Source organism: Manis javanica, chromosome 9 (assembly GCF_040802235.1).
Source record: "Manis javanica isolate MJ-LG chromosome 9, MJ_LKY, whole genome shotgun sequence".
Lineage (NCBI taxonomy): Eukaryota > Metazoa > Chordata > Mammalia > Pholidota > Manidae > Manis > Manis javanica.
This window is the reverse complement of record NC_133164.1, coordinates 53,643,177-53,658,063: the sequence shown is the minus strand read 5'-3', so window position 1 is coordinate 53,658,063 and position 14,887 is coordinate 53,643,177. Positions and strand designations below refer to the sequence as shown.

At 42.0% G+C, this 14,887-nt stretch overlaps 1 protein-coding gene across 4 annotated transcripts in view; it reads left to right on the top strand.

Annotated features, from left to right (window-relative positions):
• The window catches only part of CCDC122 (coiled-coil domain containing 122), a 32,400-nt gene that overhangs the window by 3,310 nt on the left and 14,203 nt on the right, over positions 1–14,887 (top strand). For 2 of the 4 annotated variants that reach the window (XM_073212588.1, XM_073212586.1), the window contains exon 1: positions 11,939–12,628. The exons of 1 other annotated variant lie outside the window; for it this stretch is intronic. In XM_073212588.1, coding sequence (XP_073068689.1) covers positions 12,446–12,628 — 183 coding nt within the window. In that variant the 5' untranslated portion in view covers positions 11,939–12,445. Of the gene's footprint in view, positions 1–11,929; positions 12,629–14,887 lie in introns of those variants that run through there. One more of the 4 variants, XM_073212587.1, reaches the window with a different exon arrangement.

The following is a 14,887-nucleotide window of genomic DNA, read 5'->3' as shown; positions in this document are numbered from 1 at the left end:
ACCTAAGGTGACGAGCAATATAAAAATAAGCAGGGGTCCTGCCAAGGTGGATATTAGAGTTGTAAGCCATGGGGATCTAGAGAACCAGGATTCAAACAGGCTCTGGTTAGCTTCTCGTTCTCGCTTTCGCTGATCTAATCTTTCTCTCAGTTTAGACATTGAGTCTCTTACTACTCCAGTATGGTCTGCATAGAAGCAACATTCTTCTTTTAGAGCTGCACATAATCCACCTTCTTTTAGAAATAGTAAATCTAACCCTCGTCTATTTTGCAGCACTACTTCAGAGAGGGAGGTTAGGGACTCTTCAAGTTTAGAAATAGACTGTTCTATAGTTCTCAAATCTTCATCGATAGCTATTCTTAGTCCTTCATAATGTTGGTTTTCTTGTATAATTGCAGCCGCCCCTGTTCCTACTCCGGCTGCGACTCCTACTCCTAGTAATACAGCTAGAGTGAGTGAGACTGGCTCTCTCTTATACCTTAGTCTAGGTTCCAATTCTGCTACGAATGAGAAGTCATCATGATACATTAGTCTGGGTACTAACTGGACCATTATACAGAATTCGTGGGAGAAGTTGAAGACAGAGGTGGAAACACATGGAGTTAGTCCAGTATTACAGGCCCACCATCCTTCAGGTGGTGGGACTAAATACCTGTTTTCTCTTGTGGGGATCATGGGGATGGTCTCATTACATAAATTTTTATGCGTGGCGGGAACCGTACCTAGACACTTTCCTATTCCAGACACTTCGGTTAGTGTTAGCTTTTTATGACTGCCCCAACTACAAATTTCGTGGCTGGTTGTATTCTTAAAATCAGCTGACAATCCCAGCCCTTCATAATAAGGTGGTCTAGAAGAAAAACATAACCAACAGGACTCTGTAGTTTTAGGGTCGGTGGCATTTAGGACTCTGAAAGCTCCCTCAACAAGGTTGAGGAGGCGCTGTCCATTGCTAGAAAAGGAGGTCAGTGGGCTAGGAGCAAAGACGGGGACAGCTGAAATAGTTAGGGTTCTTTTCGGGGCTGGGGTTGGGAGGCGAGGCTGATCTGGTAAGACAGCGTTTGGTCCTACTGGAATAGCCGGGAGGGTTTCTACTTTGAGTCTAAGAGTGAATACAACTCCATTATCATATCCTTCCTGATAGAGTCTTAATCCCCACATGAGCCCTCTTTCCCAATTTGCCCCCTTTCCGGCTTCAGTAAAGGAAATATCAATAAGATTACAGGTAGAGCTGGTCATACATTGGGCCTGAGTACTGTTTCTTTTAACTCTTATAAGACTTGGAGGGGAGCTCCCGGCATTTCTGCCTATCCAATGACATGTCCCTGTTTGTTCACAGCCCCAATTTTTGCAGAAAAAGTCTGTCTGCCCACCACACTGTGAGGCCTTAGCACGATCGGTTGAGGGGGCTGGGCACACATAGAAGCAGGTATCTTGGAGTTTTTTCATAGAAGCCCGAGATCCACATCCTGGCCTTCCTATTCTACCTCCGTGCCGAGGGTCTTGTTTGAAGAGAGTACATATGTCTACAGTGAGGGTAGGCCACCAAATCCCCCTAGGATGCTGTTCTGTTAACTGGACTACTACTTGGTGGGAAGCTGGGGTAATGATTTGCCATGTCAGTAACCTGGGTTCATGGGGGTTAGGGTTCTGGTGGGTTGGAAGTAGCAGGAGCATCAGAATTACTAACAGCATAATTCTTTTTACACAAGCGAAGCTTAAGGGGGTTATCAGTTCGAGTTACTCGCCAGTCCGGGTCCGGGGGTGCCTTCTTTAGATGTGAAGCGTGTATCCAGGAAGAGACGCCGTCCACTTTTACAGCTGTGGGAGTAGTCAGGAGGACGATGAAAGGTCCCTTCCACCGTGGCTCGAGGTTTCCTGTCCGGTGCCTTCTCACGTAGACTGGGTCTCCCACCTGGAACTGGTGAGGCACCGAGAGGTCTTCTGGCTGATAGGCTTCCTTGATGGAGGCCCACACCTCTTTCTGCACAGCCTCCAAGGCTCGTAACCTTTCAAGCAAAAACTTATTAGTTGCACACTCAGGGAATGTATGAAGATGTGCTGACTGAAGCGGGGCCGGGGCCCCAAACATTATTTCAAAAGGCGTTAGTCCAAAGCGGCTGGGAGTGTTCCTGACTCTAAACAGGGCAAAGGGAAGGAGGACTAACCAATCACATAAGCCAGTCTCTATGGACAATTTAGTCAAGGTCTCTTTTAGAGTTCTGTTCATCCTTTCTACCTGTCCTGAGCTCTGGGGCCTGTATGCACAATGCAATTTCCAATCCGTCCCCAGGATCTTGGCCAATCCCTGACTTACCTGGGCAACAAAAGCAGGGCCGTTGTCGGAGCTGATTACCTTTGGAATCCCAAACCTGGGAAATATTTCTTCAAGGATTTTTTTAGACACCGTCTGAGCTGTTTCAGTTTTGGTGGGGAACGCCTCTGTCCATCCTGAAAATGTGTCTAGAAAAACTAGAAGGTACTTATATCTATACTTAGCAGGCTTAATTTCAGTGAAGTCAACTTCCCAATAAGTTCCTGGGCGATCTCCTCGAAGTCTTTTCCCGGATATTGCTTGATTTTTGCTCACGTTTACTAATTGACAGGGAACACAATTTTTTACAATCTCGTCAACTAATTTTCCTAATCTAATAACATGATAAGGGGAGTCTCGAACTAAAGTCTTTAGGTTTTTTGCTCCCAAATGTGTCAGTTGATGTAATTGCCTTAAGTATTCTTCTGCCTCTTTCCGGGGCAGGACAACTTTCCCTTTTTCAGACTTGTATATCTCTTGGGGTAAGGAATTTTTGAACCCTAATTTGTTTATACAAACGAGATCTTCAGGTGTGTACTGGAAGCTCTTGATGTGAGTGGCTTCCGGACACACTTGAAGGGGCAAAATGTTCATTCCCTGAGCCGCTTGCTTTGCGGCTTGGTCTGCTCTCCGATTTCCTCGAGCTATTGGAGAGTCATCTTTCTGGTGTCCAGGGCAATGCATTATTGCTACTTCTTTAGGCCTATGGATGGCCTCCAGCAAATCTAAAAATTCTTGTTTGTTTTTAACATCTTTCCCGGCAGAAGTTAACAGCCCTCTCTGTCTATAAATAGCCCCATGTATATGAGCAGTGGCAAAGGCGTATCTGCTGTCAGTGTAGACGTTAAGTCTCTTACCTTCTGCCATCTTTAGGGCCTGAGTCAGGGCGATGAGTTCTGCTCGCTGTGCAGAGGTGCCCGTTGGGAGTCCACTGGCCCATACAACTCGGTCATCATCTACTACTGCAGCTCCGGCCATTCTCTTACCATCCATGATGTAACTGCTCCCGTCTGTATACCAAGTCAGGAGTCTCGTTCCCCCTAAGGGCTGATCTTGCAAGTCCTGGCGGGTTCCTGTCTCTTCAGCCAGGATTTCCTGGCAGGTGTGAAGCACTTCTTTCTCCAAATTGGGGAGCAGAGTGGCCGGGTTTAGGATGGCAGGGGGGGCAAACTCTACTCGATCACGATTCAGGAGTAAGGTTTGGTAGTGAGTCATTCTGGCATTCGACATCCATCTCTCGGGTGGTTGCCGAATTACACTCTCCAACGCATGTGGAGCAACTACAGTAAGTTTCTGTCCCAGTGTCAGTTTGTCAGAATCTTTAACTAGGAGGGCCACAGCCGCCACTACTCTCAAACAGGCAGGCCATCCACTACTTACTGGGTCTAATTTTTTTGACAAATAGGCGACAGGTCTCTTCCAAGGTCCCCATTGCTGGGTCAACACTCCCCGAGCCACTCCACTCCGCTCATCCACAAAAAGGACGAATGGCTTAGTTACGTCTGGCAGGGCCAGAGCGGGTGCCGACAGGAGGGCTTTCTTGATTTCATCAAAGGCCTGTTGCTGTTCAGGTCCCCAAGCAAACGGGGCTGCCCCTTTGGTTAGGGGGTACAGGGGGGCGGCTAAGGTGGCATATCCGGGTATCCACAATCTGCAGAACCCTGCTGTTCCCAGAAATTCGCGGACTTGGTGCGGAGTAGTAGGGACCGGGATCTGCGTCACAGTCTGCTTCCGGGCTTCAGTAAGCCACCTCTTCCCTTCTCTCAGGGAATACCCTAAATAAGTCACTTGTGGTTGGCAGATCTGTGCCTTTTTGGCAGATGCTCTATACCCCAGCCTAGTAAGTTCAGTCAAAAGGGCTTCAGTAGCCGCTTGGCAGACTTCCTGTGTAGGAGCGGCTATCAGTAAGTCATCAACATATTGTAACAAGGTTACCTGCGGGTTGGAGGCTCGGTAAAAGGCCAAGTCCTGGTGTAAAGCCTCGTCGAAGAGGGTAGGTGAGTTCTTGAATCCTTGTGGCAAGCGAGTCCAGGTCAATTGTCCAGTAGTTCCTGTGGAGGGGTCTTTCCACTCAAAAGCAAACAGCGGTTGGCTACTCTGGTGCAGGCGCAAACAAAAGAAGGCATCTTTTAAATCTAAGACTGTATACCAAGTATTTTCTGGGGCCAGAGAGCTTAGCAGGTTGTAAGGATTCGGCACAGTGGGATGAATGTCCTGTGTTCTCTTATTAACTTCTCTTAAATCTTGCACTGGTCGATAATCTCCTGTTCCCGCTTTCTTTACAGGCAGCAAGGGAGTGTTCCATGGGGATTTACATTTTACTAATATCCCCTGTTCTATGAGCCTCTGGATATGGGGCCTAATCCCATCTCTGGCTTCTTTACTCATTGGATATTGTCTCACAGTTACTGGTGAGGCTGAGGCTTTTAATTCTATGACCACCGGGGGTTGGTTTACAGCGAGTCCCATACCTGCCGTCTCTGCCCAGGCCCCTGGAAACTGGTTGAGCCACCTCTGATTAACTCGGGAGGGTTCTGGTTCCTTAAAAAGGCGGTACTCGTCTTCTAACTTTATGGACAGAATGCTTAGGCCCAAGGGTCTCTTTTTTCTATCAGTCACTTGGGTATCTTCAGTCTGAAAGGATATTCGGGCCCCGACTTTGGTCAAGATGTCTCTTCCCAACAAGGGTGTAGGGCATTCCGGTATAACAAGGAATGAGTGGTTTACTTGTCCCACTCCTAAGTCTACTGTTCTTTGGGTAGTCCATGCATATTGTTTCTGACCCGTGGCCCCAAACACCCAAGACTTTTTACTAGAAAGGGGGCCTCTAGCTTGGGTCAGTACTGAATGTTGAGCACCGGTATCTACCAGAAACTCAACGGGTTGCCCCTCCACCTTCAGAGTTACCCTAGGCTCGGGGAGGGGCTCCGAGCCCCGTCTTTCCTAGTCCTCATCTTCTAGCAGGGACAACACTTTCTTCGGAGGTCCCCGTGGTGGTTTCTTAGGGCAATCTTTCACCCAATGCCCCTTTTCCTTGCAGTACACACACTGATCTTTATCCAAAGGAGGTCGGTTGCCCAGGGACCCTGCCTTACTAGTTCTACCACTAGAGGGCGGCCGTCCCTTACTTTCTACTACTGCGGCCAAGATTTTTGTTAAATTTCTCTCATGCTTCCTATCTCTCTTTTCTTCTTTACTTTCCCTCTCCTTCTCTTTCCTTAACTCCTTCTCTTCTTCAGTCTCTCTCTTATGATAAACTTTCTCTGCTTCTTTCACTAAATCTCTCAGCGACAAATCCTGTAAGCCCTCCAATCTCTGAAGCTTTTTCTTAATGTCGGGTGCCGATTGCCCGATAAAGGCAAGGGCCACTGAAGCACTATGCCCCTCAGAAGTGGGATCAAAGGGGGTATACCGCCTGAAGGCTTCTATCAGGCGCTCTAAGAATACTGCAGGTGCTTCAGTGGCTCCCTGGCTGACCTCTCTTACCTTGGCCAAATTGGTGGGGCGTCTTGCGGCCCCACGGAGACCTGCCACCAGAGCCTGACGATAGATGGTTAGTCGCTCCCTACCTTCTGGAGAATTAAAGTCCCAGTTGGGTCTAGTCAACGGGAACCCCCTCTCTATGTCATGAGGGAGTTGCGAAGGCCGTCCGTCGGTTCCAGGCACATTCCTCCGTGCCTCCAGGAGAATCCTCTCTCTCTCTTCCGTGGTAAAGAGCACCTGCAAAAGCTGCTGACAGTCATCCCAGGTGGGCTGGTGGGAAAACATCAGAGACTCTACTAAACCAGTTAGTTTCTGTGGCTCCTCTGAAAAGGGCGGGTGGTTAGCTTTCCAATTATACAAATCAGCAGAGGAGAAGGGCCAATATTGCAGGGGTTGGAAAGGTGGTTCCCCTTCTTCTCCAAGGATGGGAACTCCATAAGACCGGAGAGGAAAGATACCCGGTGGGTCCAAGATGACCCCTCGGCGGCGCCGGGTGCCCTGGGCAGGTCCCGGAGCCTGCCCTACTGCCTCAGCATCAGGGACTGAGGGTGCCGGAGCTGGGGGTGCTGGGGGTGCTGAGGGTGCTGAGGGTGCTGGGGGTGGGGGCACCGGGGGTGCCGTGGGGGCAGGAGGGTAAGGAGGGGGAGGGGGTTCATCAATTATAAGCGAATCCTGAGTATCAGGGTAAACTTTGGTAGTTTCCTTTTCCTTTTTCTGAGGTTGAGTCTGGGCAGCTAAAACTCGAGGGCCCATTTTCTTTTGCACCCAGGGCTTTACCCAGGGTGGTGGGTTCTCCACCAACTCTTGCCAGACTACAATGTAGGGTTGCTGATCCGGGTGTCCTTGAGACGAATCCTGAAAGACAACAGCTTTTACTGCTAATAAGGTGGGGAGGTCAAAAGTCCCCTCCGAGGGCCACCCAACATTGTAGGTGGGCCATTCGGAGGTACAGAAAGTCTGCCATGGTCCCTTTTTCACTTCTACTGACAAGTTATGTGCCCTCGCTCTAACTTCCGTCCAATGATCTAGCGTCAGGCTAAGGGGAGTCGTCACTGTCTGTCCCATTGTCAGTATAACAATAATTAGACACGTAAAGGACACAAAAAACAAAGACACACACAGATTAGACACACAGCGGCCGCTTTTGGTTCTTTTCAGAGCCTCGAACAGAAACCGAAAGGAATCAGAGGGTTGATATTCTCGGCGCCCAAAAATCAACCCTATCTCATCAGGTTCAGTTTGCCGGAAAAACAGACGGGAGGCTACCAGGCGTCCCTGGCCTCCCAACCTCCCTGAGGCGTCCCCCAGGGTTGCAGCCTGCGGTGCTCTAGTACGTCTACCGACCGCAGTCACAGCCCCTTTACGGGATTGAGACGGCTGCCAGACAGCGGGTACCCTTCAGAACTCTGACCGGTCTCACTGAAACAGAAAACAGAACACATACAACTCAAGGCGCCACTAATCTTACCTCTTCCTCCAAGAGCGACTTCGGGAGTGAAGCGGGGTGGACGCCCGATCCCGGACGAGCCCCCAAATGTTGGATTCCCCTGAGGAAGGCGCCGCCCCAAATCACTCACCAAAGACGTTTCTTGATGCAACAAGCAAGAGGAATTTATTCAGAAGCCAACTAGTTGGGGTCTAAGTCAGCCCGTCGCAGCGGGTCTCAACGAAGACCCTGAGCACTTACAACTAAGTGGTTATATAGGATTTTCTGAGGCATTCAGCCCTAGAGGATTACCATGGTTACAGATTGTGTTGTAGTAACAAGATAACAATACTACATAGCAAGATAACAATACTACAAAGGCAGTAATTTTTCAAACCTACGATTTCTGGGTTAGTGCCACGTCCTGGGGGTGTAGCAAGGTAGGGTCAGCTTTTATGCTTAACTAACCGAAAGGTTAGCGCTGCCAGCAGTCATGATTGATTAACTTGTTTTTCCAGAGGAGTTACCTGGTTTCAGTTGTTCCCTCTGAGTCATATGTCAGAATGGTTTTCAGGCTTCAAGATGGCTACTCTTAGGCTAACTTATTTCTCAGGGAGGTTGGGGTCCTACAGGGAAACATTGAGGAAATCCCCAGACATTCTTATATCACCTTGTAAATCTTTCTTCTCATGAGAACAATTGGAATTTCAACAACTGTGAACAATTGTTTTCAAGCCATTTATTATACTAAGGTTTATGGGTTCTCCCAGAAAAGGACATATAGCATGCAAATTTCCTTGTCAAAAGGTTGTGTTAGTTTCATAAGGCTGCCAAAAGAAATTGCCACAAACTAGATGACTTAAAACCACAAAAATGTTTCTCTCATTGTTACAGAGGCAGAAATCTCAAATCAAGGTGTTGTCAGGACTGTATCCCCTTGCAGGTGTCTCATTTTCCTTGCCTCTTCCAGTTTCTGGTGGTTCCAGATATTCCTTGGCTTGGGGCTGCATAACGGGGTTCTATGCCTCCACCCTCATGTGGTCTTCTTAATGTGTGTCTGAGTCTGAAATCCCTCTCTACCTTTCTGATTTAAAGACACCTGTGTGGAAATAAAGGCCAACCATATGGGAACATACAGAGACTATTCAGAGTTTGCTATAGAAAGGGAGTCAGCCACTATCACTTGTGTTGGCAGAGACTCAAAGATGGACATAATGGGATAGCTTTAGAGTGGAAAAAAGGGAAATCTGATGGGGTGTATACTCTGATGGGAGGCTGTTGGCATGGGGAAGCTCTAGGCAGTCTAACTAGAAACAAGGCATCCTATATGATTGTTTGAGGGTGTATATTTGGCTTTCTCTGGTTGGTCTTAAGTTGGAAGTGGGGACAAAAATTAGGAAAGCTTTCAGTTATTAATCAAGCATTAGCCATTTTGGGCCAATTGCTGCAAGGGTATTGTTTGGCTCTTTAATTGTTACTAGAGATAGTGGTCTGCCTTCCCACAAGTCTTAGAGACAGCAAGATGCCCTCCTGGTCTGGTCACTATAAACAATAGATTGATTTCCTAGGTTGGTTGCAGCAGGTTTGGGTCAGTGTTCTACATTTACATATGGTCTGGGTACTGTTTGCATAGTCAGTACCTGACCTATCATTGGATTTAGGGCCCACCCTAAATCCAGGATGATCTCATCTTGAGGTCCTTAATTATACCCACAAAGACCATTTTACCAAATAAGATCACAACCATAGATCTGAGGGTTAGGATGTAGACATATTTTTGGGGAAAATGGCACTATTCAATCCACTACAAGCTCCTCTTGGTTTAGAAATCATGCCTACTTGTATGTAGAGTATAAAGGACCTTGCCCCTTACTTTCCTGTCTGAGACATGCAGGTAGGTTATGACTGGATTTCACCAAAGGCCTATCATTTCTATTTGAAACAGTTGCCTAGGCATCCCTTAAAGCCTGTATTCAAGCTGCAGACTAACCACTGTATGTCTAATCCCTAAAACAAGATATTTTTAGTAGTCAAGTATTATCAGTACATTCAGAGAAATCCCACTGTTGGCAGAAAGCTAGAAGCAACATTACCCATTGACTCTATTATCTTTGACAGGAAGTTAAGGAACAGTACAGTTCTTCTGGTTTCTTTCTGTTTCAGCATTCTGAAACTATAATCTCTTTGCTTAGTCAGAAAAGAAACTAATCCCTAGTCTTAGCAGATCCTAAGACACTGATTTGTAATACGCATGCAATACATTTTAGTGATTCAAATAATTAATTCCTTTTGGATGATGCTGATGATGTTATAACATCTTGAAAACATGGTTAAAAAAACTTAGTCTTTTTTAACTTAAATATGTACTATTGATTCTTACTCATTTGTACAGTATGTCACATTTTCTCCATTATTTATTTGTTTGAATTGAACCACCCACATTGGATTCCATCAAGTTTATGACAAATGTAACCATAATTTTTAAATTGCTTGATTCCATAAATTTTTAAAAACACTTACCTCATCTTTCCCCAGGTTAATTTTTTAGCTCCCTAGTCTAGCATAAGCTTTTAAATATTAAACTTCCCCTCCCATTTAGAAAACAAAAACAAGAACAATTTCACACTTATGTGAAAATTATCCACATAATTTTTATTTCCCTGTGTTCTGATGAAATATCTATACAAAGAGGATAAGATGAAATTATAAACCTATTTTACCCAGCAGGTCCACACAGCAATTTTTCCCATTCAGAATGAAAAATGGTGCTTATGTGACGTGGGTGCACATATATAATTGCTTCCTCTTAATTCTGCTAAACCAAAAGCTCTCAAAACCCCATGGAGTTTGACAGCCTTGTTTTATTTTGCTCGTTAACTTGGAGGGAGGTACCAGTTGATGAGTTTCCAAAAGCTGGAACCATAGCCTTTTAAAAATGTCTTCCTAAGGGTCGAATACAGGGGCTTGCCTCTTGAATTCAAATGAGGATCATGCTTATCACAGTGCTTTAGTACATATTAAGTGCCTAATAAATGTTAATTTGGATCCTAAACCCTTCAAATTCCATCCTTCCTACGTGTTAGGTGTGTGACCTTTGGCTATAATTTCTTAATTTCTCCAAGGCTTAGTTTATTCATCTACAAAATACAGGAAAAATATCTAGTTTGTAGGATTGCTCTGTGGATTAATAAAGATAATCCATGTAAAAGCAGTTAGAATAGTTCTTCTTACTTGTAAGTACTCAATAAATGTTGACTATAGTTAATATAGAATGGTAGTTTATTATAGCATTTCCATTGCATTGCTTTTGTAAAGCTACCTTTTTATTTGAAAGCACTTTTTTCTAAATGACTGTATTTTATATATAAATGTGGACATTTACTATCAAATACTATAGGTATTGTAAGTTTTTTAAATCATAATTTAAATAATAGATTTTAATAAATCAGTCTTTTTTAGTACATCCTTACAGTCCATACAATGTCTTGCATATATTATGTACCCACATATGTAGTTCGAATGAAAGGTTGCTATCAGCTCTAAACTTTTCATTGATTTAAGCAATTATAATGAATTAACAGTAGATGGCAGTATTTTATTTTTATTGTCCATTTTACAGTAGAGATCCAGAAAACACTAAAACTTTACTAATTTTAAAGCAAATATCCTTTCATGAATAGTTGGTTTAAATAAATATCACCCAAGAGCTCTTCAATTTATTGTTGCTTCAAAAATAGATCAAGTACCAGTTAACTTTACTTTTTATTATGTAAATCTAACTTTCTTCATTTTTTAGGTTTCTTAACATATTCTCTAGAGAATACAAAAATGACTAAGATACTGTATTTGCCTTTCTGGGGCTTACTACCTAATGGGAAAATATAATGTAAAGTAATGGAAATAATCAGAATAAAAATGTGTTGAGCAGCCAGAATTTGCTAAGTGCTTTACATTGCATTATTTCATTTAGTCCTAACGAAAAATGCTAATGAGGCAGGTACTCCTATTGTTCTGTTTTACAGATAAAGAATCTGAGGCTTGGTTAGAAAGAATTTACCTAATAAACTACTAAGTGGTATGACTTAGATTCAAAACTAGATATATTTGCTAGATATTATTACTGTAGGACCTATACTGTTACCTATCATAATATAATAGAGATAGAGAAACAACTGTAGTAAAGAGAGACATCATATCTACCCAGAAAGATCAAGAAAGACTTCTTAAAGGAGAAGCCATGTAAGATGGGCTTGAAATGCTGGCTCTGATGTTGACGTAATCAGAACAGTATTTTAGGAGCATTATTCTGTCAGTAGAACAGGGGCAATTGGGTCAACCGGATGACAGATTATTATTAGACATCTATTACGTGCCATGTACTACTCTAGGCCTCTGCCCTTATGTTAGGTATATCACTTTGGCCGCATATATTACAATGGTCCTGGAGTTTTATAGCTGAGGATCAAAGTAGTTAAAAAACTTGCTTAAGGTCATAATAGCTGAAAAACAGGAGAACCAAGATTCAAATATAGTTCTGCTTTCCTCCAAAAAGTTCTCACTTAAGCATTGTATTTTAATTCTTGGAACTAATGATGAAATCTCATCGCCACCCCTGTGAGGCATTTGACAATTTACTTTCAGGATCACCAAGATACATGACAGGAAAAAAACAAAGTGAAAGATTATCAACACTGATTATTTTGTAGGAGTAAAGGTAAACCAAAAAGGGGAAAAGAAGCACAGAAGAATGTCAGTCAACAAAGAAATGAAGAGTCATAGAGTTCCTGGAGAAGGTAATGAAGCAATCTTAAGAAATAAATCATTGAAAGATAAGCAGAAACAAAAAAGTAGTATGATAGGATAATTTTGTTAAAATTTATAGCAGACTGGAATAGAGGGAAGCTGTTTAATTTCTCTTGAAACTTATTCAGTGTTTAGAAAAGGCATAACAACTGGAGAATATAGGCCTATAATGAAAATTCATCAACTAAAATTGCTATGTAGTTAATATAGCAGCACTATAATTCTACGTGCAAGTGGTCTAGATAAGAAAAATTAGGACAATTAAAATACTAATACTGCTCCATAAAGGAATAAGTATAGGCAATTTTGAATTATCTATTATTATGACCTTTGATTTTGGTTTTGTTGATAGTCAGAAAGGAAACCCTAAGTTTGGTTTATTTATGAGAAAACATCACATTCTTTCATAATTTTGAGTAATGACATACAACTTTCTTAGAGTTTTTGCATTTAAATTTTTATTAAGTACTTTATTCTTTTGTCTAGCTCTGGCTAAACAAGACACATCTTCATTAACGGATGCTGTAGAGCAAGTTGCACGGCAACAACAATCACAAACATCAGAATTAAAAAAAAACAAAAAAGTTCTGTTTGATTTGCAGGTAACCTAGTTCATATAGTCTTTTAAATGAGTCTTTACTTTCTTCAAAACTATATTAAATTAGTAACAGGGATGTTACTAAGGATACTTAATTTGAAGAGGCAATTTTAAGTGCATATTTTTCATACTTATTCCTTAATTATTTGGTTATCCCTAAGTGAAGTCTACATGAATATTCCAGTTTCCTGGAACATTTTACATACCCATTATACAAAGATTCAACAATGTCATTCCAATCATAGTATGAACTTAAAAAACCCAAAGTATCACATAGAATTATTTTAAATTCACATCCATTTGATCATTTTTCCTAAAATGCCAAATTGAAGGAAGGTTAAATTTTTAAGCCAGTGTTTTTAAAGCTATAGCTTATGATTTACTAGTTGTCAGTGAACATTTCAAGTAGATAAGAAACATTTCTGTGTTCCTTATATTTAATAATGCATTTCACAATGCCACTACAGGGCATTTGGAAGCCATACTCAGTTTTTGCAGGCTGCACAATTAGTTGTAACCATACTTTGTTAATATAGCCAACAAAGCAAAAATGGAAATGGTATCTTTACTATGTGCTTTGTAAAGGTTATTATTAAATACAGAAGTGAAAAAAATAGGCTCTAGAGCCCAACTGCAACTTCTAGTTCCAAGGTTTAATTTCTCTGTGCTTCTGTTTTCATATTTGTGAAATAGAGATAATAATAGGATCTGCTTATAAGGTTTCATGAGGATTAAGTGAATTAATAATTGTCAATATATGTAAGGTGTCCTTGCTCTAGCCTTGGTGGGCAATACAGGGCTAGATTTGACATTGGCTTTAATTATACCATCATGGTACTATGGATTTATTATAAATATTTGCCTTGTGTTAATCACTTTTATAAAGAATACATTTTTACAATGGAATATAAAAATGTCTTAGATATCTATAAAGAAAATTTCTGTAAAACTTCGTATCCTTCCAAGAATTTCACATGTATTATTACACTTAATATTGAGTCCCTACTTGCTATTAAGCATTTTGCTAAGCATTGTCCTCACTCTTAAGTTAGTCACCATCTATTGAAGAGGGAGACAAAACAGTAAACAAGTAATTACATTCTGTGTAGTAGTGTCCACAATAGAGTCATAAACACAGATTTAACACTGAACAAAGAGTGATCGCAAAGAAAGTGATGTTTCCTTTGAGTTTTAAAGGACAGCTGGAGTTTGCTTGAATGGTTGGGTGTCTGAGACAGGTTTAATGGTTGGGACGAGAAAGATGATATTTCAGACAAAAAAAGTGAAATGATTCACAGAGGCCAGAAATAGCATTGATACATTCATAGAACTATATGTAGTGTGGTGGTGGTATAGTGTAGAGTATATTTTGAGAAGTTGTGGGAGCTATATACCATGATAAGTATAACTCTGGGGGGAAAATGCTGGGGCAAAATACCTCTAAAACCAAAATCAGTCAAAGGGAGAAATAAAGTTAAGAAACCTTTTTATCTTTTCATACAAGCAGTCATCCCCATCTCTCTCTTGCCCTGGCTGCAGCATAAGATTGCTCCACACAACCTCTCTGGTCCAGATAAACCCTCCCACACCCTTGTAATTACCTTTTGATATGTAGATGGACCACTTCTCCACCCTTTGAAACATCTATTGATATGCAGATGCCCTAAAGCCAGGCGAGAGATTCTGGAAATACTGCAATTTTACCCGCAATAAGTAATCTGGACTTTATTCTAAAGGTGATGGGAAGGTTTTGATGGGCTGTAAGCAAGGGAGCAAATGAATGAATTTATGCTTTAGAAAGAGAATTCTAGATATATAAAAATCACTTGTCATTCAATATCCACTCATGTTAGAAACTCTCAACAAATTGGAAATATAAGAGAACGTCCTCAATCTAAAAAACGGCATCTACATCCCTACATGAATCCTACAGTCAGCTTATTCATAATGTTGAAAGACTGAATGTTTCTCTCCTAAGATAAGGAACAAGGCATGTGCCCTTGCCACTTCTATTCATTCTGTGGTACTGCTGGTTCAAGCCAGTGAAATCATGCAAGAAAAGTAAATGAAGGTATCCAGATTCAAAAGGAGGAAGTAAAACTTTTTATTAACAAATGTCATGATTATCTTTAGAAAATCTTAAGGCATCTATTTTTAAAAAGCTATTAGGACTAATAAGTGAGTTTAGAAAGATTGTAGGATATAAGACTAATATATAAAAATTGTATTTCTGTATATTGAAAGAAACGATCAGAAGTGAAAA